Source organism: Coregonus lavaretus (assembly GCF_964263955.1).
Source record: "Coregonus lavaretus genome assembly, contig: HAP1_SCAFFOLD_1808, whole genome shotgun sequence".
In the NCBI taxonomy this organism is placed as follows: domain Eukaryota; kingdom Metazoa; phylum Chordata; class Actinopteri; order Salmoniformes; family Salmonidae; genus Coregonus; species Coregonus lavaretus.
In genome coordinates, this window is record NW_028157203.1 from 39,782 (window position 1) to 67,377 (window position 27,596).

The following is a 27,596-nucleotide window of genomic DNA, read 5'->3' on the forward strand; positions in this document are numbered from 1 at the left end:
AGGTTCCATTCTGGGTTCCATACTAGGTTCCATTCTGGGTTCCATTCTGTGTATTGTTCTGGGATAAAGTCTAATGATTATTTCATGACAGTCTCCTGGGCGGTGCCGCGGATATGGTGTCCATTATCGGCGAGATGGAAAGTTAAACATTAACATAATAATGGACTCATACAGTTCTCTTTTACCGACAGCGAAACATTCCCGTGTTATCGTCGTTAGTGGCTTTAGTGAAGTTAAATTCAACATTATAATAACAGAATGATACAGGTCTCTAGTGAAGTTAACTTACCATTCTGATAGACCGTTGATAGTTGGTTTGATTTGAAGAAAGATCGTTCTGTCTGAAAAAGAGAAACAGAACAGAATCACTACCTAACTTACAAGTCAAACGCTTCAAACCCCGTCGAAAAGTTTTCCACGTTTAAAGTCATGGAAAATAGCCAGAGATCTGTGTTTCCATTCATAAAACGGACTGAGTTAGAGAATATATTCTCTTCTGCAACAGCCACAGCTCTCCATGATCTGCTAAAATCCTGTTGTATCTCATCGCATCCGTGTTGATAAATGATCCTAGCAACAATCTCAGTCCAGGTAATACACATCACCTGGTTCAGCAGACTAACCACGTTAACAACTCTTAAACTAACGATCTGATGTTGTCGGTTAATATGAGTGATGGACATTTACCGGAGGAGGTCGAGTCTGCACCGGAGCTCGCTGTGAAGAGAGGGAGACCAAGCGAGAGGAACCCGTAGAAAGAGTGGAAAAACTGGTCCGCTGCGAGTGAATCGAGGCCACACCCTGGTATGACTAACCAGGTCGTGTTCAACGCCTCTCTAGACAGGGAGATGACGGTTTTAATCCCAAACTATTTCCGCCATTTCAACTTCATATAGTAGTGACTCAAACGGTTTGTGGAGTTGTCTGCTGTGGCTTTAAGGACTTTTTAAAAACCATCTCAATCAAAACAAACAAACGGACAAACCGATATACAGCTGCTAGTGATGACAGTTGAGGACGGTGTGTGCAATCTGTCTCCTTAGAAACTGTGTAGGTTTACCTGAACAGGTGACAGGAGGAGGGGGAGGAGGGGTGAGGGGTGAGGGGGAGGAGGGGGGAGGAGGGGTGAGGGGGAGGAGGGGGGAGGAGGGGTGAGGGGGAGGAGGGGGGAGGGGGAGGAGGGAAACCATTGACTATGTAAATTCCCAGCGTGCAACAGAGCTGCAGGAGTTATGATCCATTTTTGTTGGTTTTTTTGTCATAGTTGTGCCTAGGTGGGCATATGGGGGAGGGAATGCTGTCACCTCCAAGTAGGTGTTTGTCCCCCTGTGTGCTGAGGGTGTCAGGTTCTTGTCCAGTTCTGGCATTTAGGTCTCCACAGACTAGTACATATCTCTGGGCCTGGAAATGGTTGATCTCCCCCTCCAGGATGGAGAAGCTGTCTTCATCAAAGTATGGGGATTCTATTGGGGGGGATATTCTGTAGGTAGAACACATGAGGACCTTTTTCTCTGTTGAGATAATTTCCTTATTAATTTCTAGCCAGATGTCAAATGTTCCTGTTTCGACTAATTTAATAGAGTGGGTTAGGTCTACTCTATACCAAATTAGCATACCCCCTGAGTCCCTTCCCTGTTTCACACCTGGTAGTTTGGTGGATGGGACTACCAGCTCTCTGTAACCTAGAGGGCAACCGGTGGGTCCATCTCCTCTATACCATGTTTCTTGTAGGATGACAATGTCTGTATTTCTGATTTCTTTAGTGAAGTCCAGGTTCCTGCTCTTTAGGCTAAAGGCAGATGACCTCAGGCCTTGGATATTCCAGGATGAAATAGTGATTCCATAAAGTGTCTAATGTTGTTGGTCGTGTGGTTCGGCCTCAGACCAGTAAGTGTGAGCAGAGCCTGCTGAGCATCTGGTACATGCCATTGGCTTGGGCTAGTGTAAGAGTGGGGGTTGGGCCTGTTTGCCTGCTCACGGCCTGGGCGTATGTGTGACTTTCATGTTGAGGCCGTCTTTACGGGAGTGGGGGGCATGGGGTGGGAAGGAGGGGCATAGATCTGATCTGAGGGGGCCTAAATGGGGTGTGGCCTGGTTGGTTTGGGGGGGTGTTGATTGGTTGGGGTGGGGGTGTGGATGTGGCTGTTGGTGCTGTGGTCTGGATGTAGGTCCTCTCTGCGGGGGTCTTCTATGTGTAGGTCCGGGGAGGGGGGTGTCCCGCAGGTCTGGGAGAGTGTCTCGCTGGTCTGGGCGGGGTGTCTGTTGATCTGTTGCTCCTGTGTGAGGTGTTGGGTCTGCGGTTGAGGGCGATATCCTTTAGGGTCCGGGCGAAGGTGGGCACTGCTGCCTTGTAAAGGTGGACCTGGTCATAAAGGCTGTTCACATCCAGGGTGGAGTGGTGGGCCAGGTAGACATTTGGTTTTGATGCACAGTCACGGGAAATACTTGCGTTTACCCGCTGTATGGTAGCAGGGTGGAAGTCTTTTCGTGGTAACAGGGTTGAGATAACCACTTGTGCGTTGGGGTAAATATAAGAAGCTTTTTCAATCACTCCATTTCCTGCTGTGCTCACTCCATTTCCTAGTCGGTCCTCCGACAGAAGGTCTAGGGCGCACTGGGTGTTTGGACACCAGAGTTTAGACACTTGGTTTCTTGTATATATTTCCCATTTGAGTCCATAAGGAGTACAATCTATGGCTTGTGTATGTCCTCAGTGGGTGTGGGGGGGTTGTCAGGAGGGCTATCAGGTTGGCTGACGGGGGGGGAATCTAGGAGGGGGGTTCTTAATTTGTCTGTCCTGCTGTGATGTTGAGGCTATGGTCAGGGTCTGGGGTGGACTGTCCTGCTGTGGTGTCGAGGCTATGGTCAGGGTCTGGGATGGACTGTCCTGCTGTGGTGTCGAGGCTATGGTCAGGGTTGAGGTGGGCTATTCTACTGGCTTCTCTGCGAGGGTGGCCAGCTCTCTCATGGTGTCACGACTTCCGCCGAGGCTGCCCCCCCACCTGGTTCGGGCAGGCTTCGGCGTTCGTCGTCACCGGAGTACTAGCTACTGCCGATCCCATTCTCATCACTCCACTTGTCATGTCTTGTCAATCACACACACCTGGTGCTCATTCCCCTAATTAGTATGTGTATAAGTGTTCCCTCTGTTCCCCTTGTCTTTGTGAGTGATTGTTTGTTGTGAGAGCGTGTAGCTCGGTTGAGCGACTATTCATTGTGTTTTTGCCAAGGTGGATGTTTTTCCCTTGTTATAGTTTAGTTTGACGCTTTGGGCGTTTGATTTATGTAAACGGAATAAACTCTGGACTCCTTCATTCACACCTCGTCACAGAATCACTCACCTGATCTGATATGGAGTCAGCAGGAGAAGACCGCATGCCTGGAGTTGTGGCAAGGGTCCAGGAGCATTCCTCGATGTTGGCCAGTTTGGGGGAAGCGATGGATCGGGTTCTTCAGGTGGTACAACGCCTGGAGAGGAGAGGATCCGATCTATCGAGACCAGCTGGTCAACCGTATCCAGACACCTACACCCCAGCCCCTGGAGGGATCCAGATATCCCGGCGTTTGATGGGACGGCGGCGCGATGTAAGGGATTCCTATTCCAATTGGAGTTGTATTTCTCCAGCATCAGGCCGGCACCCCGGGAGCGGGAGAAGGTATCCGTCCTCGTTTTCTGCCTTTGTGGGAGAGCCCTGGAGTGGGCCAACGTGGTGTGGAACAAGGGAGGTACCGCGTTGGAGGACTATGGGGAGTTTGCTCGCCTCTTTCGGGCCGTTTTTGATCACCCGCCTGAGGGTCGACTGGTTCATTTGAGGCAGGGGACGAGGACCGCTCAGGACTACGCGCTGGGGTTCCGGACACTGGCAGCGGGGTCCGGGTGGAACGAGCGGGCCCTAATCAACCACTTCCAGTGCCACCTAAGGGAGGACGTCCGACGGGAGCTAGCCTGCTGGGATGCCATGCTATCGTTCTCCCAACTGTTGGACATGGCCATCCGGCTGGACAATCTGCTAGCAGCCAGAGGACGTCCGCAGTGGTGGAACGAAGGGACAAGCCACCTCACGTCGCAGTCAACGTTCCTTTGGGTCTGGAGGCGGTAGGCAGGGTACTCACGCATCACCCCAGGTAACGAACACCCAAACGTGTTCAGAGCCCTTTGCGGCGCACAGTACTTTATCTATCTCCTTTTCCGATCACTTGGTTCCCAGTGTAAGGCACTAGTCGATTCAGGCACAGCTGGGAATTTTATGGACAGGGCAGTTTTCCAGTCCTTTGTGAACGAGGTGTTTCGGGACATGCTGTGTCGTGGTGTAGTGGTCTACATCGATGACATCCTGGTGTATTCCGCTACACGCGCCGAGCATGTGTCCCTGGTTCGCAAGGTGCTGGTCCGACTGTTGGTAAATGACCTTTATGCTAAGGCAGCGAAGTGTATGTTTTTCCAGCAGTCCGTCTCCTTCCTTGGATACCGCATTTCCACCTCAGGTGTGGAGATGGAGGAAGATCGCATTTCAGCCGTGCGTAATTGGCCGACTCCAACCACAGTTAAGGAGGTGCAGCGCTTCCTTGGCTTTGCCAACTACTATCGGAGGTTTATCTGGGGCTTTGGCAAGGTCACAGCCCTGTTGAAGGGTGGGCCATCCCGGCTCCGCTGGTCTGCTGAGGCTGACCTTCAGCAAACTGCGGGATCTGTTCACCTCAGCCCCAGTACTGGCCCACCCTGATTCATTACTACCGTTCGTAGTGGAGGGGGATGCGTCCGAGGTTGGGATAGGAGCTGTCCTGTCTCAACGCTCGGGTACGCCACCCAAGCTCTGACCCTGTGCGTTCTTTTCGAAGAAGCTCAGCGCAGCGTAGCAGAACTACGGCGTTGGTGATCGGGAGCTGTTGGCTGTTGTCCGAGTAGTATGGGCAATGGACGAGGATATAGAGCAGGCATTACGCACAGATCCATCTCCACCTCAGTGTCCAGATGGGCTGCAGTACGTGCCTGCTCTTATCCGTGATCGTCTGATCTACTGGGCACACACGTCACCCTCCTCTGGTCACCCAGGTATCGGTCGTACAGTGCGCTGCCTGACCGGAAAATACTGGTGGCCTACCTTGGCTAAGGACGTGAGGGTGTATGTCTCCTCCTGCTCGGTGTGCGCCCAGAGTAAGGCACCTAGGCACCTCTCAGCAGGTAAGTTACAACCTTTACCAGTTCCACAACGACCATGGTCTCACCTAAGTGTGGATTTTCTAACTGATCTTCCCCTCTCCCAAGGTAACACCACCATCCTGGTCATTGTGGACCGCTTTTCTAAAGCCTGCCGCCTCCTTCCTCTGCCCGGTCTCCCCACGGCTCTGCAAACTGTGGAGGCTCTGTTTACTCACGTCTTCCGGCACTACGGGGTACCAGAGGATATAGTGTCTGACCGAGGTCCCCAGTTCACATCAAAGGTCTGGAAGGCGTTCATGGAACGTCTGGGGGTCTCGGTCAGCCCAACCTCTGGGTTCCACCCCGAGAGTAATGGGCAGGTGGAACGTGTAAATCAGGATGTGGGTAGGTTCCTGCGGTCCTACTGCCAGGACCGGCCAGGGGAGTGGTCTGTGTTCCTGCCATGGGCAGAATATGCCCAGAACTCTCTCCGCCACTCCTCTACTAACCTAACACCATTCCAATGTGTTTTAGGCACCAGAGCCAGACCGAGGCTCCTGCAGTGGATGACTGGGACGCTGCCCACGTTCACCTCCAGCGCGCTGTGCGTCGTCAGAAGGCCAACGCTGACCGTCACCGCAGGGAGCTCCCGGGGATCGGGTCTGGCTCTCGACCCGGAATCTACCCCTCCGCCTGCCCTGCCGGAAGCTGAGCCCGTAGTTTGTGGGGCCGGTCAAAGTCCTGAGGAGAATCAACGAGGTTACGTATAGGTTATTACTTCCCCCTGATTACCGTATTAACCCCTCGTTTCATGTGTCTCTCCTCAGGCCGGTGATGGTTGGTCCGCTCCAGGAGTCTGAGGTGTGGGAGGTTCCTCCACCTCCTCTGGACATCGAGGGGGCCCCAGCGTACTCTGTCCGTGCCATCCTGGATTCGAGGCGTCAGGTGGGGGGCCTTCAGTACCTCATGGAGTGGGAGGGGTATTGTCCGGAGGAACGGTGCTGGGTCCCGGTGAGGGATATCCCCGATTCCCTACATGTTACGGGATTTCCACCGTCGCCATCCGGCTCACCCTGCTCCGCGTCCGCCTGGCCGTCCACGAGGCCGGGGTCGGCGCGCTGCTGGAGCCGCGCGTCAAGGGGGGGGTACTGTCACGACTTCCGCCGAGGCTGCCTCCCCTCCTTGTTCGGGCAGGCTTCGGCGTTCGTCGTCACCGGAATACTAACCACTGCCGCCCCAACCATCATCACAGTTGTCTTGTCAATCACACACATCTGGTTCTATTCCCCTAATTAGTCCGTGTATAAGTGTTCCCCCTGCCCCCTTGTCCTTGTGGGTGATTGTTTATTTGTGGAGGTTAGTGAAGCTCGGTGGAGCTTGTGTATTGTGTATCGACGGGAGAATTTTTCCTGTATGCCTTGTATTTTCCAGTGCGCCTGTTTTGTGACCTGGAGTGTGTTTTATGCATTTCTGCGTAAACCTGTATTTTGCGGATTAAAGCCTGTTATTCTGTGATTTACCCTCCTGCGCCTGACTCCTTCATCACACAGACACTTGATTTCAGTGTTGTGTAGGGTGAGACCAGGTGCTGCAGATTCTTCTAATGTTTTTGCAAATTCATTAATGTAGATGTTAAATAGTGTTGGACTTATTGAGCAGCCCTGTTTCACTCCACGTCCCTGAGAGAAGAAGTCTGTTTGCTTGTTGCCGATTTTAATCGCACATTTGTTTTTAGTGTACATTGATTTAATAACGTAATATGTTTTCCACCACTTTCTATTAGTTTATAAAAAATACCTTTGTGCCAAATTGAATCAAATGCTTTCTTGAAGTCTACAAAACACGAATAGATTCTGCCTTTGTTTTGGTTTACTTGTTTGTCAGTAAATGTGGTCTGTTGGACAATAAAACATTTTTTTATCCAATCTGGCTTCTGCTCAGGACGTTGTGTTCATCAAGGAAATGACATAATCTGCTATTTATGATACTGCAGAGAATTTTCCCCAAGTTGCTGTTAATGCAAATTCCTCTGTAATAGATATACAGCGCCAGTCAAAGGTTTGGACACACCTCCTAATTCAAGGGTTTTTCTTTATTTTTACTATTTTCTACATTGTAGAATAATAGTGAAGACATCAAAACTATGAAATAACACATATGGAATCATGTAGTAACCAAATAAGTGTTAAACAATTCAAAATATATTTTATATTTGAGATTCTTCAAAATAGCCACCCTTTGCCTTGATGACAGCCTTGCACACTCTTGGCATTTTACATTTACATTACATTTATGTCATTTAGCAGACGCTCTTATCCAGAGCGACTTACAAATTGGTGCATTCACCCTATAGCCAGTGGGATAACCACTTTACAATTTTATTTTTATTTTTATTTTTTTATTTTTTTGGGGGGGGGTAGAAGGATTACTTTATCCTATCCCAGGTATTCCTTAAAGAGGTGGGGTTTCAAATGTCTCCGGAAGGTGGTGAGTGACTCCGCTGTCCTGGCGTCGTGAGGGAGCTTGTTCCACCATTGGGGTGCCAGAGCAGCGAACAGTTTTGACTGGGCTGAGCGGGAACTATGCTTCCGCAGAGGTAGGGGGGCCAGCAGGCCAGAGGTGGAAGAACGCAATGCCCTCGTTTGGGTGTAGGGACTGATCAGAGCCTGAAGGTACGGAGGTGCCGTTCCCCTCACAGCTCCATAGGCAAGCACCATGGTCTTGTAACAGATGCGAGCTTCAACTGGAAGCCAGTGGAGTGTGCGGAGGAGCGGGGTGACGTGAGAGAACTTGGGAAGGTTGAACACCAGACGGGCTGCGGCATTCTGGATGAGTTGTAGGGGTTTAATGGCACAGGCAGGGAGCCCAGCCAACAGCGAGTTGCAGTAATCCAGACGGGAGATGACAAGTGCCTGGATTAGGACCTGTGCCGCTTCCTGTGTAAGGCAGGGTCGTACTCTCCGAATGTTGTAGAGCATGAACCTACAGGATCGGGTCACCGCCTTGATGTTAGCGGAGAACGACAGGGTGTTGTCCAGGGTCACGCCAAGGCTCTTCGCACTCTGGGAGGAGGACACAACGGAGTTGTCAACCGTGATGGCGAGATCATGGAACGGGCAGTCCTTCCCCGGGAGGAAGAGCAGCTCCGTCTTGCCAAGGTTCAGCTTGAGGTGGTGATCCGTCATCCACACTGATATGTCTGCCAGACATGCAGAGATGCGATTCGCCACCTGGTTATCAGAAGGGGGAATCATTCTCTCAACCTTATATATACCAACATGCAATGTAAAAAGATTTCATAACTGTTTTTTTCTTTACCTTCAAAATTAGATAAACACTCACAATCCAACAAGAACTATTAAAATAGGATTTTACAATTAACGTCAACTCTTTTTATGCAAATGTGATTTGTTTATCATTTAAGATAGTATTTGTGTCATGCCACTTGGGTGGATGTAGTGTGAGGATGGTGGAGTTCTTGTGCTCATCTTACCATGACCCTCGGCCTATCACATGTTAGCATAGTAGACTCAGCATGTGTTTAATGTCCCTAATTTCATTGGTGGGAGCTGGGCCAGTTGCTCCTCTCACAGCCTGTGCATAGCTCTGTCTGCCGGGCTGTGGCTCCTCCAGGTGTGGGTCTGTGGTGGGGGGGAGGGGGGTGTTAGGCCTCGTCTGGGTGGGTCTGAAGCTGGGCTGGGGTGGTCTGTGCTGCGCTGGCTGTGGTGGGCGTTGAGGTTGGTGGTGCTGTGGCCGTGGCTGGGGAGGTCCAGGGTGCTGGTCCGGGGTGTTATCTCTGTGATCTCGGGGGGTTGGAGATTGCTCCGCTGTTCCTGGGTGGAGAGGTCGGGCTGTGGTTTAAAGTGACGTCCTTGAGAGACTTGGCAAGGATGAGGACTGTCACCCTGTACAGGTGAACATGGTCATAGAGACAGTCCAGATGGAGGGTGGGATGGTGGGCCAGGTGTACATTGGGTCGCAGGGCACAGTCCCGGAGAGGCTGGGTTGCTCTCCTCCTGTGGCGTCTCCTCCACTATGGTGGGAAGAGAGGTGCTTTTTGGGTGGGGATAGTGGGGGTGGTGCTGGTGGTGTTTCTCTTGTGGGAGGGCATGTCACTGGTGGTGTCCTCTGTCTCTGATCTGTCCTTAATGGTCTGAAAGTCTGTTTCAAACAGCCTAAGGTTACCTTGCACCATGACAGTCCTAGTCTTGTAGAGGTTGATTGTTATCATGGTGATGTCAGGGTCGTCTGTCTCTTTGACTTTCAGCTTCCACCCATTACAGATTCCCTCTTGCTTTACGGATGGGTAGTGAGAGATGACTGCTGAGCGCCATGCATTTGGTTGGTCAGTGAGAAAGATGAGATTACTCACATCACCGTTTTTGTAGAGGTCTGTGAAAAGGGTTTCTGGCCTCCCCTTTAGTAGTTTTTGTTTAAGATCTTTCCTCGTTGTGTCATTTTTGTCCTCTGGAGGGTAGAGAATGGACTCAGCGCTGAGGGGGAGTGGGGACATGGTGCCTGCAGGCCTCTGGAGGGTAGAGAATGGACTCAGCGCTGAGGGGGAGTGGGGACATGGTGCCTGTGTGCCTCTGGAGGGTAGAGAATGGACTCAGCGCTGAGGGGGAGTGGGGACATGGTGCCTGCAGGCCTCTGGAGGGTAGAGAATGGACTCAGCGCTGAGGGGAAGTGGGGACATGGTGCCTGCAGGCCTCTGGAGGGTAGAGAATGGACTCAGCGCTGAAGGGAAGTGGGGACATGGTGCCTGCAGGCCTCTGGAGGGTAGAGAATGGACTCAGCTCTGAGGGGGAGTGGGGACATGGTGCCTGTGTTCTCTGCTGCTGCACTGTTGCCATGGCAACCATTTTTGTTTGTCTGCTGCTGTTGCTAGCTAGCTAGAGAGTGTAAAATCTTCACACAAAAAAACAGAAGATATGTTTAACGTTAGAGGCCGTGCTCCTTTTTGATTTACTCACTCAGTTTGGTCGTTTTATGTAGTTGTATTAACTCCCCTTGCTAGGTTTGTCCTAGCTCAGTTTTCTGGCTGGCTTGTTAGCCTGCTGGCTAGGTTTTTGTTGTGTAGCTAGCGAGAGTCAAAACTTCTTAATTTGTGGCACGAAGTTACTTTTTTCTATTCTGATTGAATAGAGTTGTTGTTCATTATTTCTTGTCTTGAATTATTTTTTGATTAGAGTGTTTATTTCATTCTAAAGTGCATATTCGTCAAATCTGATCTAACATAGTGCATATTCGTCAAATCCGTCATGATTTATGTATTGTAACAGGCCCACAATGTGGTTACTAAAGTCCAATTTTGATATATTTGGCTGTTTTCGCTGCTTAACATTTAGAAGTTGTCCCTTTTCAGATTTAGATGAAGTGACTGCTAAATGCTAACTCCCGTTCGTATAAGCTGTTAGCATAGCTAGCATACAGAAATCGGTGGTGGTCCTAGTCAAAGTCGTTTTTTAACTGTAATGCAGTTGATTGGTGATGATGACATGAACATGTATTGGGGTTGACATCCATCCAAGCATTATACTCTGATTTCTACCTCAACATAGTGTGAAATACACATATAGACAACAGGCTAAATGTAGGGTAATGTAGCTGGGAGGCGACGAGGAGATTGGGGATCTTTCCCCCATGTGTTTCCATGGTATTTCCATTGTTTTGGTCGAGTTCCATTGACCTCTTGACCACATCTATTGTTTATAAAAGTTATTCTTTATAATATCTAAATAAACATGTCTCCAACCCCCATATCACCCACTCAACATGTCTCCAACCCCCATATCACCCACTCACTAACTAATATCACACGTGTGCACATTGTATAATCAGTTAGTGAGAGAGAGAGACTAATATTACATTCATGTGTCCTGTATATATCCACAGTATGAATCACGGCAAAGTTTTTTCTCCTGTTTCTGTTATGTCTTTGGTCACGTTCGCATGGGTCAAACAGAAACCCCCTAATGATTGGTTGACGATAGAGCCTCCCACAATGCAGGCGATGGCTGCAGGAGGAAGCTGGGGAAGAGCACGGAGAGAGATACTCATCTTTCCATCTGTGCCATTATAGCATCTGTGACAACACGGGCAGCGACATTGAGGCTATCGCCATTGTAATAATAATAATAATAATAATAATAATATGCCATTTAGCAGACGCTTTTATCCAAAGCGACTTACAAATTGGTGCATTCACCCTATAGCCAGTGGGATAACCACTTTACACTTTTTTTATTTATTTATTTATTTTTTTTTTTTTTGGGGGGGGGGGGGGGGGGGGGTAGAAGGATTACTTTATCCTATCCCAGGTATTCCTTAAAGAGGTGGGGTTTCAAATGTCTCCGGAAGGTGGTGAGTGACGTTAGAGGCCGTGCTCCTTTTTGGTTTACTCACTCAGTTTGGTCGTTTTATGTAGTTGTATTAACTCCCCTTGCTAGGTTTGTTCTAGCAAACATTTTTCTGGCTAGATTGTTAGCCTGCTGGCTAGGTTTTTGTTGTGTAGCTAGCTAGCGAGAGTCAAAACTTCTTAATTTGAGGTGCAAAGTTACTTTTTTTTCTATTCTGATTGAATAGAGTTGTTGTTCATCACTTATTTTCTTGAATTCTTTTTAGATTTGAGTGTTTATCTCATTCTAAAAACAAAAAAACAGAGAAATAAATCAGGAGCTCACGTTGAGCATGTCTGTAGCTCTCTCTCTCTCTCCTTCTCAACACACAATAATACACTACAGTCTCTGCTAAGTGCATTAGTCATATTGGCACAGGGAGTAGAGGGAAGATACTGTACATAGTGTCAGGTTCAATCCCTGCTGGGACTACCTGTCCCCCCCTAATCACTACAACACAGGGAGGAGAGGGAAGATACGTAGTGTCAGGTTCAATCCCTGCTGGGAGGTGTATTTAATGTGGTTTTCCAACAGCAAGGCTCAGATCAACAGGGCAGTGTTGCCATAGATGCGGTAAAGAGTTTAATGGAACGCAGACTGTGGGGGATAGAAAATGAACGCTGATCTAACATAGTGCATATTCGTCAAATCCGTCATGATTTATGTATTGTAACAGGCCCACAATGTGGTTACTAAAGTCCAATTTTGATATATTTGGCTGTTTTCGCTGCTTAACATTTAGAAGTTGTACCTTTTCAGATTTAGAAGAAGTGACTGCTAAATGCTAACTCCCGTTCGTATAAGCTGTTAGCATAGCTAGCATACAGAAATCGGTGGTGGTCCTAGTCAAAGTCGTTTTTTAACTGTAATGCAGTTGATTGGTAATGATGACATGAACATGTATTGGGGTTGACGTCCATCCAAGCATTATACTCTGATTTCTACCTCAACATAGTGTGAAATACACATATAAACAGCAGTCTAAATGTAGGGTAATTTAGCTGGGAGGCGATGAGGAGATTGGGGATCTTTCCCCCGTGTGTTTCCATGGCAATTCCATTGTTTTGGTCGAGGTCCATTGACCTCTTGACCACATCTATTGTTTATAAAAGTTATTCTTTATAATATCTAAATAAACATGTCTCCAACCCCCAAATCACCCACTCACTAACTAATATCATACGTGTGCACATTGTATAATCAGTTAGTGAGAGAGAGAGACTAATATTACATTCATGTGTACTGTATATATCCACAGTATGAATCACGGCAACGTTTTTTCTCCTGTTTCTGCTATGTCTTTGGTCACGTTCGCATGGGTCAAACAGAAACCCCCTAATGATTGGTTGACGATAGAGCCTCCCACAATGCAGGCGATGGCTGCAGGAGGAAGCTGGGGAAGAGCACGGAGAGAGATACTCATCTTTCCATCTGTGCCATTATAGCATCTGTGACAACACGGGCAGCGACATTGAGGCTATCGCCATTGTAATAATAATAATAATAATAATAATAATATGCCATTTAGCAGACGCTTTTATCCAAAGCGCCTTACAGTCATTTTTACTTTCGTATTGTTAAGGAGTGCATTGTCTTCTTCCCGATTGGCTGATCCCTCCCGATGACCCGGTTGGACATGACTCCAACAGGGTCACCAGGAGGGATCAGCCAATGAAGTTGGAAGTCCCACCCAGTTGACTACCAGAGGAGGCTGGTGGAAGCAGCTGTAGGAGGACGGGCTCATTGTAATGGCTGGAATGTTTTTAAAAAATGGAGCGGTATCAAACTCATCAAACATATGGAACCACATGGAACCACATGGAACCACATGGAAACCACATGGAACCACATGGAACCACATGGAACCACATGGAACCTCATGGAACCTCATGTTCGACTCTCTTCCATTTATTCCATTCCAGCCATTACAATGAGCCCGTCCTTCTACAGCTCCTCCCACCAGCCTCCTCTGCCCGTGATCATACAACCTTTTGGCCACTAGAGTCCTCTATCATTCTCTATGGTGAAGAGCAGCTAGGCCTCTATCATTCTCTATGGTGAAGAGCAGCTAGTCCTCTATCATTCTCTATGGTGAAGAGCAGCTAGTCCTCTATCATTCTCTATGGTGAAGAGCAGCTAGGCCTCTATCATTCTCTATGGTGAAGGGCAGCTAGGCCTCTATCATTCTCTATGGTGAAGAGCAGCTAGGCCTCTATCATTCTCTATGGTGAAGAGCAGCTAGTCCTCTATCATTCTCTATGGTGAAGAGCAGCTAGGCCTCTATCATTCTCTATGGTGAAGGGCAGCTAGGCCTCTATCATTCTCTATGGTGAAGGGCAGCTAGGCCTCTATCATTCTCTATGGTGAAGAGCAGCTAGGCCTCTATCATTCTCTATGGTGAAGAGCAGCTAGGCCTCTATCATTCTCTATGGTGAAGAGCAGCTAGGCCTCTATCATTCTCTATGGTGAAGAGCAGCTAGGCCTCTATCATTCTCTATGGTGAAGAGCAGCTAGGCCTCTATCATTCTCTATGGTGAAGAGCAGCTAGGCCTCTATCATTCTCTATGGTGAAGAGCAGCTAGGCCGCTATCATTCTCTATGGTGAAGAGCAGCTAGTCCTCTATCATTCTCTATGGTGAAGAGCAGCTAGTCCTCTATCATTCTCTATGGTGAAGAGCAGCTAGGCCTCTATCATTCTCTATGGTGAAGAGCAGCTAGGCCTCTATCATTCTCTATGGTGAAGAGCAGCTAGGCCTCTATCATTCTCTATGGTGAAGAGCAGCTAGGCCTCTATCATTCTCTATGGTGAAGAGCAGCTAGGCCTCTATCATTCTCTATGGTGAAGAGCAGCTACAGAATGTTGCTGTTCTCTGCAGTCAAAACTCCATGACTTTGATCACATGATTTTTTTGTAAAGTTCATGCAGTGAACGGCTGTGTTCGAGAGGATCAAAACGCAATGTATCATGGGTAAAATTGTGAATGACTGACTGATCTACAAATAACGAGTCATCATTTATGATGCAAGGTGATTTGTAGATCAAGTCAGTCGGCAGTCGTTTTGATGCTCTCGAACAAGGCCATCGTGTGGTGAAGTCGGGACCGTTTCTATCCCACTGATGCAAAGACTTGGACCATCTGACAAAAGTGATCTGCTCGAACGCGCCCATTACCCACCAAACTCTGTTTGGCTACAGAAGCTTCCACTTGTGTGTGTCGGGATTGGATCAGTCCACCTTTTAAACTGCTCGTGAAAACTAACTACACATAACACCTCACACACACCTCTCTCTCTCTCGCTCACACACACACACACACCCCAATACTTCACTGCAATATGTATTGTCTTGTTTACAAACGAGGCGAGGCTACGGGAGGATCTAGTGGCTGTTTCTCCGGTTCTCGGGCACCCCCCTCCGAACCGCACAATGGAATATGACCGGCAGTATATGAAGCGGGTGCACGCGCACCGTGTGATCATATATCTCCCAATTCAGCAGCTGGTTGCAGCAGAGAATATTTAACAAACAGACCGACATACCGGACCGAACCTTACCGAACATGATGGAGTGGCAACCAATGGAGATCAACCCGGAGGTAGAGACTCATCTTAATAAATATGTTGTTGTTATAATAAGTCTATCATAAGACTGAAACTTAATATGCGCGCCTGCTCTGTTCCAACGCTCTCTCGTTGTTTGTCTAATGTCTCCTTCTGTCTGTCTGTCTGTGTTTCAGATGCTGAACAAGGTGTGTGTATAATATATCGCCGAGTCATAACAGATATGATGACAGTATTCATGTCCAGTTGTGTATATGACGTTATAACCAGACAACAGGACATTATAATCTACAGGTAGGTTATTATGGACTTGGCCCGGTCGGAGTTAAAACTACTAGTTAGCATCAGATGATCATATAATAATCATGTAAACAGCAGAGCGACAGATGTACAGAAGGTGAACCAGCCGTTAGAATATAGCCTAGCCCTAGTAGGCTACCGTCTGTCTCCCCGGTAGCATCTCTGCCACTACGGGCCTCGGGCCCCACCCGGTGTCTAGGATACAGGGCGTGGTCGGTCGGTCGGATGGATGGATGGGGAGAGAGAGACTAAAGATCAATATGTCTCTGGGTCTGATTTGAAGTTCATCGCTATTCATTTGGGACAGGCAGCCGTGCGGTAATGTTCTGATAAAGACGTTAGAACAGCGAATATATGCGTAGTGACTATAATATTATTGCTGTATTTTAATGAGGCCTGTTCTGTCGAGTCATCATGGAGGTTTAGTGTCCATTACCACGGAGTGTTTCAAGTCGGGCTCCTGGTTCGACCCTCTCTTCTGACGGACATTTAACGGATACGGAAGCCGGGTATAAACGCCAACGCTCTGTAAATCAAATCACATTTTATTGGTCACATACACATATTTAGCAGATGTTATAGCGGGTGTAGCGAAATGCATGTGTTCCTAGCTCCAACAGTGCAGTAGTATCTAGCAATTCACAACAATAAACACAAATCTAAAAGTAAAAGAATGGAATGAAGAAATATATAAATATTAGGATGAGCAATGTCGGAGTGGTATTGACTAAAATACAGTAGAATAGAATACAGTATATACATATGAGATGAGTAAAGCAGTATGTAAACATTATTAAAGTGACTAGTGTTCCATTATTAAAGTGACCAGTGATTCCATGTCTATGTATATGGGGCAGCAGCCTCTAAGGTGCAGGGTTGAGTAACTGGGTGGTAGCCGGCTAGTGATGGCTATTTAACAGTCTGATGGCCTTGAGATAGAAGCTGTTTTTCAGTCTCTCAGTCCCAGCTTTGATGCACCTGTACTGACCTCGCCTTCTGGATGATAGCGGGGTGAACAGGCAGTGGCTCGGGTGGTTGATGTCCTTGATGATCTTTTTGGCCTTCCTGTGACATCGGGTGCTGTAGGTGTCCTGGAGGGCAGGTAGTTTGCCCCTGGTAATGCGTTCGGCAGACCGCACCACCCTCTGGAGAGCCCTGCGGTTTGCGGGCGGTGCAGTTGCCGTACCAGGCGGTGATACAGCCCGACAGGATGCTCTCAATTGTGCATCTGTAAACGTTTGAGGGTCTTAGGGCCGAAGCCAAATTCTTTCTGCCTCCTGAGGTTGAAGAGGCTCTGTTGCGCCTTCTTCACCACACTGTCTGTGTGGGTGGACCATTTCAGATTGGCAGTGAAGTGTACGCAGAGGAACTTGAAGCTTTAGGCCTACATTCTACTGTGTGTGTGTATGTGTGTGTATATATATATATATATATATATATATATATACACACACACACACACAGAGTATAGTGATGTCATTGACTGGGTGAGTTCCAGACACTGTCTAGGTGTTATGGTTGTTCTAATCTATCATGTTGGTCTGGAGCTCTGTTCTAGGTGTTCTGGTTGTTCTAATCTATCATGTTGGTGTTGAGCTCTGTTCTAGGTGTTCTGGTTGTTCTAATCTATCATGTTGGTGTTGAGCTCTGTTCTAGGTGTTCTGGTTGTTCTAATCTGTCATGTTGGTGTTGAGCTCTGTTCTAGGTGTTCTGGTTGTTCTAATCTATCATGTTGGTGTTGAGCTCTGTTCTAGGTGTTCTGGTTGTTCTAATCTATCATGTTGGTGTTGAGCTCTGTTCTAGGTGTTCTGTAGAGACTGATGGGAAACGTTAATGTTGTTTGACTGCGCTGTGTGTTGCAGGTGCTCAGTGGGCTGGGTGTGTGTGGTAGCTGGCGCTTCGTGGATGTGTTGGGCCTGGAGGACGAGGGAGTGTCTTCAGTACCGACTCCCTGCTGTGCTCTCATGCTACTCTTCCCCCTGACACAACAGGTAACCATTGATCTAGCAGCACTGTCTTTATTGATACATTGGACAGCTCTGTTCTGGGGACCCAAAGGTGGTGCACGGTTTGGTTTTTGCCTTAGTAGCTTGATGATGAGTTGATTCTTTGAATCCGCTGTGTAGTACTGGGGCAAAACCCAAAATGTGCAACACTTTGGGTCCCAGGACACTAAACCTCACCCTTGGGGTCCCAGGGCACTAAACATCACCCTTGGGGTCCCAGGACACTAAACATCACCCTTGGGGTCCCAGGGCACTAAACCTCACCCTTGGGGTCCCAGGACACTGAACCTCACCCTTGGGGTCCCAGGGCACTAAACCTCACCCTTGGGGTCCCAGGACACTGAACCTCACCCTTGGGGTCCCAGGACTGAGTTTGAAACTCTGATGTAGCATGATGATGATGATAACGGCGTGTGTTTCAGCATGAGTCGTTCCGGCAGCAGCAGGCTGGGAAGGTGTCGGGGGCTCCAGGCCTCTACTTCCTGAAACAGACGGTGGTCAACTCCTGTGGCACTGTGGCTCTGCTGCACGCAGTTGCCAACAACCCCACCCACATAGAGTACGGTGAGTAGGAAATGGTCCCGCATGGAGCCAAGATGGGGGCAATGTCCCAATACCCATACTTGCGTTCTAAATAGTAGGCTGATTGGGTATGTGAAAATGGAACGTTTATAGTATGTGATATTTAGAACATGTAGTGCTTTAAATGTCATGATGTCATAGTCATTGGGCTTTACATCTAGTAGAATTCACTGAACACTATTGAGGAAGAGAATGGTCTTTATCTAGTAGAATTCACTGAACACTATTGAGGAAGAGAATGGTCTTTATCTAGTAGAATTCACTGAACACTATTGAGGAAGAGAATGGTCTTTATCTAGTAGAATTCACTGAACACTATTGAGGAAGAGAACGGTCTTTATCTAGTAGAATTCACTGAACACTATTGAGGAAGAGAATGGTCTTTATCTAGTAGAATTCACTGAACACTATTGAGGAAGAGAATGGTCTTCAGTGTGTTTGAAAACAGCTGATAAAATACGTTTTTCTTCTGGGTTTTCTTTATTTAATGTTTTATTTTGTATTATAAATGCTTGTTTTCACTAATCAGTCTGTTCTAAATAGTATGTAGTATGATGAGTTCACAGTATGTAGTTTTAGTAAGTAGTAGGTAAGACAGGTTTCAGACACGGCCAGTGCGTGGCGTGGCGTGGCGTGGCGTGGCGTGGCGTGGCGTGGCGTGGCGTGGCGTGGCGTGTAACAGTGCTGTCTCTGTGCCAGATGGTGACTCTGCTCTGAAGAAGTTTCTAGATGAGACGGCTGACATGACCCCCGCCCAGCGAGCCACACACCTGGAGAACAACCAGGTAACACACACATTCACAGTTATATACACACACAGTAATACACAAACACAGTAATATATTTACACTCACACACACATTCACAGTGATACACACACACACACTGGTCCTCTGTAGCTCAGCTGGTAGAGCACGGCGCTTGTAACGCCAGGGTAGTGGGTTCGATCCCCGGGACCACCCATACACAAAAATGTATGCACGCATGACTGTGTCGCTTTGGATAAAAGCGTCTGCTAAATGGCATTATTATTATTATTATTATTATTATTATTATTATTATTATTATAATAATATTATAAACTCCCTCTAGCTGGACTATGGTAGAAACCCCCTCTAGCTGGACTATGGTAGAAACCCCCTGTAGCTGGACTATGGTAGAAACCCCCTGTAGCTGGACTATGGTAGAAACCCCCTGTAGCTGGACTATGGTAGAAACCCCCTCTAGCCGGACTATGGTAGAAACCCCCTCTAGCCGGACTATGGTAGAAACCCCCTCTAGCTGGACTATGGTAGAAACCCCCTCTAGCTGGACTATGGTAGAAACCCCCTCTAGCTGGACTATGGTAGAAACCCCCTCTAGCTGGACTATGGTAGAAACCCCCTCTAGCTGGACTATGGTAGAAACCCCCTCTAGCTGGACTATGGTAGAAACCCCCTGTAGCCCGTGCTTCCTCCACCAACCCAACGCTTGTAGATTTGTAGTGAACGAGTGCACACTTCAGGAGAAAGTAGATATTATTGGGACACGCCTCTAGTCTAGCCTCGTCGTGAACCAGGCTTCCTTAAAACGGGAAGCCTGTGAAGATCCATGTCAGAAATCCGCCAAAGAGCGGTTGGAACCCAGGGTGTAAATCAGTGAAGCCTCACAACACCAATCAAACCAATCAAATGCCTTCCTTGGGCGGAACTCCAAAGGTGCCACGTTGCTTCCAGAGGCAGTTTGGAACTCGGTAGTGAGTGTTGCAACTGAGGACAGACAGATTTTTTTTTTTACGCGCTTCAGCACTCGGCGTTTCCGTTCTGTGAGCTTGTGTGGCCGACCACTTCACGGCTGAGCCGTTGTTGCTCCTAGACGTTTCCATTTTACAGTAACAGCGTATGGCACCACATGGCAAAATTTAAAACGTCAAGCCATGGGGTACTTCTCTTGCTGAAGTTATGCCACAGGTTGGCTTTTTATTTGGAGACTGGGTTGCCCTTCTACGGGCGTGTGGGGGAGGTTTTTGAATCTTGCCGTTGGAACTGTCAAACCGTTCTTTGCTCACGTCAGACATGAAGCTGCAGTTGTCATCTTGGCCACTAGAGGACGGCAGAGAGCTGCTGGGTTCTCAGATGCATGGCTTTACAGATCAATATGGTGTTGGAACTTATAGGAATACATCATGGATATGTTTACGTTATATATGTTTTACATTTGTAGGTACAGTGCATTCAGAAAGTATTCAGACCCCTTGACTTTTTCCACATTTTGTTACGTTACAGCCTTATTCTAAAATGGATTTAAATTGTTTTTTCCCCCTCATCAATCTACACACAATACCCCATAATGACAAAGCAAAAACAGGTTTAGAATTTTTTGCAAATGTCTTAAAAATAATAAACTGAAGTATTACATTTACTTAAGTATTAAGACCCTTTACACAGTACTTTGTTGAAGCACCTTTTGGCAGCGATTACAGCCTTGAGTCTTCTTGGGTATGATGCTACAAGCTTGGCACACCTGTATTTGGGGAGTTTCTCCCATTCTTCTCTGCAGATCCTCTCAAGCTCTGTCAGGTTGGATGGGGAGCATCGCTGCACAGCTATTTTCAGGTCTCTCCAGAGATGTTTGATCAGGTTTAAGGCCGGGCTCTGGCTGGGCCACTCAAGGACATTCAGAGACTCGTCCTGAAGCCACTTGGCTGTGCATTTAGGGTCGTTGTCCTGTTGGAAGGTGAACCTTCTGAGGTCCTGAGCACTCTGGAGCAGATTTTCATCAAGGATCTCTCTCTATAATTTGCGGCGTTCATCTTTCCCTCGATCCTGACTAGTCTCCCAGTCCCTGCCGCTGAAAACATCCCCACAGCATGATTCTGCCACCACCATGCTTCACCGTAGGGATGGTGCCAGGTTTCCACCAGATGTGACGCTTGGCATTCAGGCCAAAGAGTTCAATCTTGGTTTCATCAGACCAGAGAATCTTCTTTCTCATGTGGTCCTCTGTAGCTCAATTGGTAGAGCATGGCACTTGTAACGCCAGGGTAGTGGGTTCGATCCCCGGGACCACCCATACGTAAAAATGTATGCGCACATGACTGTAAGTCGCTTTGGATAAAAGCGTCTGCTAAATGGCATATTATATTATTATCATGGTCTGAGAGTCCTTTAGGTGCCTTTTGGCAAACTCTAAGCAGGCTGTCATGCACTTTTGACTGAGGAGTGGCTTCCTTCTGGCCACTCTACCATAAAGGCCTGATTGGTGGAGTGCTGCAGAGTTGGTTGTCCTTCTGGAAGGTTCTCCAATCTCCACAGAGCAACTCTGGAGCTCTGTCAAAGTGACCATCGGGTTCTTGGTCACCTCCCTGACCAAGGCCGTTCTCCCCCGATTGCTCAGTTTGGCCAGGCGGACAGCTCTAGGAAGAGTCTTGTTTAATGTAGATGTGTAGAGACCTGTATGTCAGTGCCATTTATGATGAGGGAGGACTTTTTATTTATTTTTTATTTTCATGGCCTTATTTCTATTACAGCATATTGGAATTACTGTCATTCATATTCCATTCACCCAGTTCAATGTAACATCGATTGGTTTAGGCTACTACATGATACTAGAATTGTCCCTGTACCCATCAAGAGGTTGCTATAACCAAGCCTATGAATGAAAGTTTACAACGTACTGTAGGTGCACGCAGAGAATTTTGAATAATCAAGGTGACAGACAGTGACACATTCAACACCTCCTTGCACACTCTTGCCTGCATCTAGGTCTAACAGTTGCAAACGAGAGTTTCTATTGGACAAATTCAGGTATTTTTTTTTATCCCTGTTTTGTTTTCTTCCGTCTAGAAACGTTTTTCAACAGAACAGGCGTAATGAATACACCCCTGATCACCCGTAAACACAGTTCACTTTCATAGCAGCCACGTTGTATTCCTTCTCGCATCTATGCGCTCTTCTCCTCTCACATTTTCCCTTCGTTTGTGGACTTCAATGCACAACACATCAGCTGTGTGTGACCAGGTGAAAAAACCTTTCCAAGCCTAACCATATCATAACCGCTACAAACAGCCTACATCATTGTCCCCATATTAGCTAAAGTAACGTCATAGTCAACGTAGCTAATATAACTAACGCCTTAGTAAACCCGCTACAATCATGCAGTAACGTTAGTGTACAGTCAGTAAGCAGTTTAGCAATAAATTAATAAAACCAAAAGCTTACATTGACTTGGAAAAGTTCCAGTGCTGTGTTGAATAGTCATAGCCAGCTAGCTAACATAGCATCCCTCTGTTTGAGCAGGGTGTTTGAGTAACTAAACTAGCCAGCTGCATTTGCTAGCTAAGTAAGTGAAACACAACATGAAAAAAATGACTCTATCTATAGCTCTCTTGCTTCTCCTTCATTTTTGAATAAATTAATTTGTTAAACTGTTCAACTATTGTCTTTCGCTCTCTTTGAGTCAACTACTCACCACATTTTATGCACTGCAGTGCTAGCTAGCTGTAGCTTATGCTTTCAGTACTAGATTAATTCTCTGATCCTTTGATTGGGTGGACAACATGTCAGTTCATGCTGCAAGAGCTCTGATAGGTTGGATGACGTCCTCCGGAAGTTGTCATAATTACTGTGTAAGTCTATGGAAGGGGGGTGAGAACCAAGGGTCTCCTAGGTTTTGTATTGAAGGCAATGTACCAAGAGGAGGACGGAAGCTAGCTGTCCTCCGGCTACACCATGGTGCTACCCTACAGAGTGCTGTTGAGGCTACTGTAGACCTTCATTACAAAACAGTGTGTTTTAATCAATTATTTGCTGACTCAAATATATTTAGTGTAGTTTAATCAAAAAAATGATAAGATTCTTCAATGTTTTACCATTTTATTTGTATGGAATTCACTGAGGATGGTCCTCCCCTTCCTCTTCTGAGGAGCCTCCACTTCTGTATATGTCTACATATGTTTTGTGTGTGTATATAATATATATTCTATAATCTCTGTTTAATGTAGATGTGTATATATTGCTGTCTCTTGCAGGCCATCAGAGAGGCTCATGATGAAGTGTCAGCGCAGGGCCAGTGCAGGGTGAGAACACACAATGCAACATAAGGACCACCTCCAGATGTTACTGTGTATTTATCTATACATGTATCATTTCATATTTTATTCTCTCCCTCTCTCCTACCCCCTTTCTCTCCTACCCCCTTTCTCTCCTACCCTCTTTCTCTCCTACCCTCTTTCTCTCCTACCCTCTTTCTCTTTCAGGTGGAGGCAGATAAAGTGAACTTCCATTTTATCACCTTCGTCAATGTGAAAGGACAGCTTTATGAGCTGGGTGAGTGTATGGCTGAGTCTGCTTTATGAGCTGGGTGAGTGTATGGCTGAGTCTGCTTTATGAGCTTGGTGAGTGTATGGCTGAGTCTCAGTTTTCTCCCCAGGTGTGTATCTCTCCCCTTTCTCACGGTGTGTGTTAATGATGTGTTGTGTAGATGGTAGGATGGAGGGACCGGTGAACCATGGAACCACCAAGGATGACTCCTTCATCAAGGTACGTTCCTCTTCCATTCATCTAATCCCAGTAGACCTGTGCACCTTCAGCCAACGTATCAAACTGTGTAAAGGCAGAATTTTTTTTAAAATATTTTTTATTTTTTTACCCTACGGAGACGAGCCCTACAGAGCGTTTTCCGTCACAAAAAAGAGGGCGTCTCCTTGTAGTGGGTTCCGACATTTTGACGTACTCCCGTGCCACGTGATAACTGGAACGTGCCGGATCATCCCTTCCGTAGCCATCTCCCGTGTCACGTGATAACTGGAACGTGCCGGATCATCCCTTCCGTAGCCATGGGGACAGTGTTGGCAATGAAGCTTGATTTGGTTCCTTGATCTGATCTATAGGCTAGGCATCAAAGTAGCCTATTTTTGCATTGATAAGCAAATATAATCTCAACAAGTGTTCAAACAATAAACCAAACAACATTGTAGCCTTTATTAGAATCCTCCCAAAATGTATTTTGTTTAGAAGTATAACTAGTGATTCCAGGTTATTGGTAAAAACGGCTGCGATGTGCTTTTTCTCTGCGATCAAAACACGACATTCTACTGTTAGCTGATATGGGAGTGAATACATTCAAGCAGTATATGAAACAGGGATAATGTTGTAGGTTACACTGGCAAGTATAAGAATATTTGCAAGGGTGTATTATTGAATTATGAATCTGGTTATTTCACATGGAGATGTGTGAAGCTAAAAGGCTAACTAGCTTGCTGTGTTTAGCCATCTTGGAGATGTGTGAAGCTAAAAGGCTAACTAGCTTGCTGTGTTTAGCCATCTTGGAGATGAGGGAAGCTAAAAGGCTAACTAGCTTGCTGTGTTTAGCCATCTTGGAGATGTGTGAAGCTAAAAGGCTAACTAGCTTGCTGTGTTTAGCCATCTTGGAGATGTGTGAAGCTAAAAGGCTAACTAGCTTGCTGTGTTTAGCCAACTTGGAGATGTGTGAAGCTAAAAGGCTAACTAGCTTGCTGTGTTTAGCCATCTTGGAGATGTGTGAAGCTAAAAGGCTAACTAGCTTGCTGTGTTTAGCCATCTTGGAGATGTGTGAAGCTAAAAGGCTAACTAGCTTGCTGTGTTTAGCCATCTTGGAGATGTGGGAAGCTAAAAGGCTAACTAGCTTGCTGTGTTTAGCCATCTTGGAGATGTGGGAAGCTAAAAGGCTAACTAGCTTGCTGTGTTTAGCCATCTTGGAGATGTGGGAAGCTAAAAGGCTAACTAGCTTGCTGTGTTTAGCCATCTTGGCGATGAGGGAAGCTAAAAGGCTAACTAGCTTGCTGTGTTTAGCCATCTTGGAGATGTGTGAAGCTAAAAGCCTAGCTAGCTTGCAGTCTTTAGCCATCTTGGAGATGAGGGAAGCTAAAAGCCTAGCTAGCTTGCAGTCTTTAGCCATCTTGGAGATGAGGGAAGCTAGCTTGCTGTGTTTAACCATCTTGGAGATATGGGAAGCTAGAAGGCTAACTAGCTTGCTGTGTTTAGCCAACTTGGAGATGAGGGAAGACGAGACTATTTATTTTGCTTTCACCACATGAGAAGACCACAAGGACCTCTGTCGCCCTCTTGTAAATGTTGCTATTTGGGAGTCTGGACCGGTGAGGTATCATGTTACCAAAAGGTGCATGTTGCTCTAAAACATCTACCCCCCCACCCAGCACAGCAGGCCTGTAGATATATGCAGGTGAAGCTGTTAGAAAGCTTCTGGAAATTGTAGTGTGGGCCTCCATTTGTACATTGGGAAGACGTCACCGAGACATCAGAATATAATGTTGATGCCTGGCCAACATCTAAACCATGTCGTATGTAGGCATTCTAAATACATCTTCCAGACGTCTGTTTACTTGGCCAGAGGGTTATGCGCTATCTGGGATGTTCATCTAACGTTCATTTACTGTTAACTGATCATCTACCACCTATGACATTTGAGTCATTTAGCAGACGCTCTTATCCATAGCTACAGTTGGTGCATTCATATTCTGTCTCTCTCTCTGTCTCTCTGTCTCTCTCTCCCCAGGATGCAGCCAGGGTGTGTCGGGGTTTTGTGGAGAGAGGGGAGGGAGAGGTCCGCTTCTCTGCTGTAGCTCTCTGTCACACCTAAAGACCCAGGACACACTTGCACCACACACACACACACTCTCTCTCACACACACACACACACACACACACACGCCCGGTATGCACTGGAAACATACCGTTTGCACTCTGCCAACACACACTCCGCAGCATACATGCGTAGATAGTAGTTTGCACAAGCCTGGTGTATGTCATGATGTCACTACTGATGTACTCTGTCTGCTGTACTCTGTTTATTTCTACGTCAGATCTCACCACTGCTAGACTGTCTTAATCTGGAGACATGGAACGGATAAGTGCCTTTAGTGGCAAAACGAGTGAAAGAGAGAGAGAAAGAGGGGGGGGAGACTGAGGAGAAAGGAGTGGAGAGAGGCAGTGAGGTGTTATAAGGAGGTTATTGCAGCAGTCTGACTGGTGACGCTGCTGCTGGTTCTCCAAGAGAAAGGAGTGCACTACGTCTGGTTCTCCAAGAGAAAGGAGTGCACTACGTCTGGTTCTCCAAGAGAAAGGAGTGCACTACGTCTGGTTCTCCAAGAGAAAGGAGTGCACTACGTCTGGTTCTCCAAGAGAAAGGAGTGCACTACGTCTGGTTCTCCAAGAGAAAGGAGTGCACTACGTGGGGGAGAAGGAGAGCCTTTTGAGCTGCAGCCTGTGAGATGTCAGTGATTTTTTTTAAGGCTTCCTGTTTTTCTGCTGCCTGACCCTGACCCTGACCCTGACCCTGACCCTGACCCCGACCCCTGACCCTGACTCCTCAGTTCTCTGCTCTGTTTCTAACAGCTGTTACAACGTCAGACTACAACGTTAGGATGACGTTGTTACTGTGTTAGGATGACGTTGTTACTGCGTTAGGATGACGTTGTTACTGTGTTAGGATGACGTTGTTACTAAGTTAGGATGACGTTGTTACTACGTTAGGATGACGTTGTCAGGATGACACTGTAACAATGTTGTTGGCTGTGCTTTGCCTTTCTGCCTCTTCCTGTTCTAGTGCTGCTGTCTGCCAATAAACCAAACTACACACACGTCTCCGCTACTCTCTCTCTGTGTGTGTGTGCAGAGCTGTAAAGTAATTATTTACTACTCTCGTTACTGTAATTGAGCAGCTTTTCAGAGTACTATTTTACTTCTACTTGAGTAAAATGTTAAAGTAACTTCTACTTCAGTAGGGCGTTTCAGGACTCTTTCATCCTGATAGTTTCAAACATGTTTGATTTTATCGGCACAAAATCGGCAATGCTCTTGTGTGCAGTTGTGTAAAAATACTTTAAAGTACTACTAAAGTAGTATCCATACTTGGGTATCTGTACTTTACTATTTATATTTTTTACAACTTTTTTTACTTCACTACATTCCTAAAGAAAATAATGTACTTTTTACTCCATACATTTTCCTTGACACCCAAAAGTACTCGTTACATTTTGAATGCTTATCAGGACAGACAAATGGTCAAATGAATGCACTTATCAAGAGAACATCCCTGGTCGTCCGACTGCCTCTGATCTGGCAGACTTACTAAACTCACTTGCTTCGTTTGTAAATTATGTCTGCGTGTTGGAGATAGCCCCTGACTATCATCAATTTAAAAAATGGTGCCCTCTGGTTTGCTTAATATAAGGAATTTTGAAATTATTTAAACTTTTACTTAACATACTTAAGTATATTTTAGCTATTACATTTACTTTTGATAGTTATATTTTAAACCAAATACTTACTTTTACTCAAGTAGTATTTTACTGGGTGAGTTTCACTTTTGATTGAGTCATTTTCTATTAAGGTATCTTTGACTGAAGTATGACAACTGGCTAAATATTCCACCACTGGTAGTGTGAGAACGGTGATCAGCAGTAGCCAATGAGAGCTCACCAGAGAGATGACGACGTGTCGCGTCACCCAGAAGGCGGAGACTCAAGCAGGAGCCATGACGACGACTACTAATAGTATGCGTTTTGGACTTGTCGTTAACCAAAGCAAAAGTGTCTTTGCTACAGCTCTGAAGTTCACAAGCAATGTTATT

At 46.7% G+C, this 27,596-nt stretch overlaps 2 protein-coding genes across 2 annotated transcripts in view; one reads left to right on the top strand and one right to left on the bottom strand.

The window, feature by feature from the left end:
• LOC311125687 (annexin A5-like) overlaps window positions 1-788 on the bottom strand; it is a gene marked incomplete at its 3' end in the record, with an annotated part of 40,509 nt that extends 39,721 nt beyond the window's left edge. The window contains exons 1-2 of the mRNA XM_084199720.1: window positions 688-788; window positions 290-341 (exon numbers count right to left, since the gene is read on the bottom strand). Of these exons, the coding sequence (XP_084055846.1) occupies window positions 290-292 (3 nt within the window). The remainder of the gene's footprint in view (window positions 1-289; window positions 342-687) is intronic.
• A 14,308-nt stretch (window positions 789-15,096) lies between these two features.
• On the top strand, window positions 15,097-26,604 carry LOC311125686 (ubiquitin carboxyl-terminal hydrolase isozyme L1-like). Its single transcript, XM_084199719.1, has 9 exons — window positions 15,097-15,134; window positions 15,276-15,287; window positions 17,262-17,390; window positions 17,828-17,969; window positions 18,687-18,772; window positions 22,996-23,043; window positions 23,224-23,293; window positions 23,448-23,506; window positions 25,521-26,604. Exons 1-9 carry the CDS (start codon window positions 15,099-15,101, stop codon window positions 25,602-25,604), a joined length of 666 nt encoding a protein of 221 aa, XP_084055845.1. The 5' UTR covers window positions 15,097-15,098; the 3' UTR covers window positions 25,605-26,604.
• Window positions 26,605-27,596: the final 992 nt, after the last annotated feature.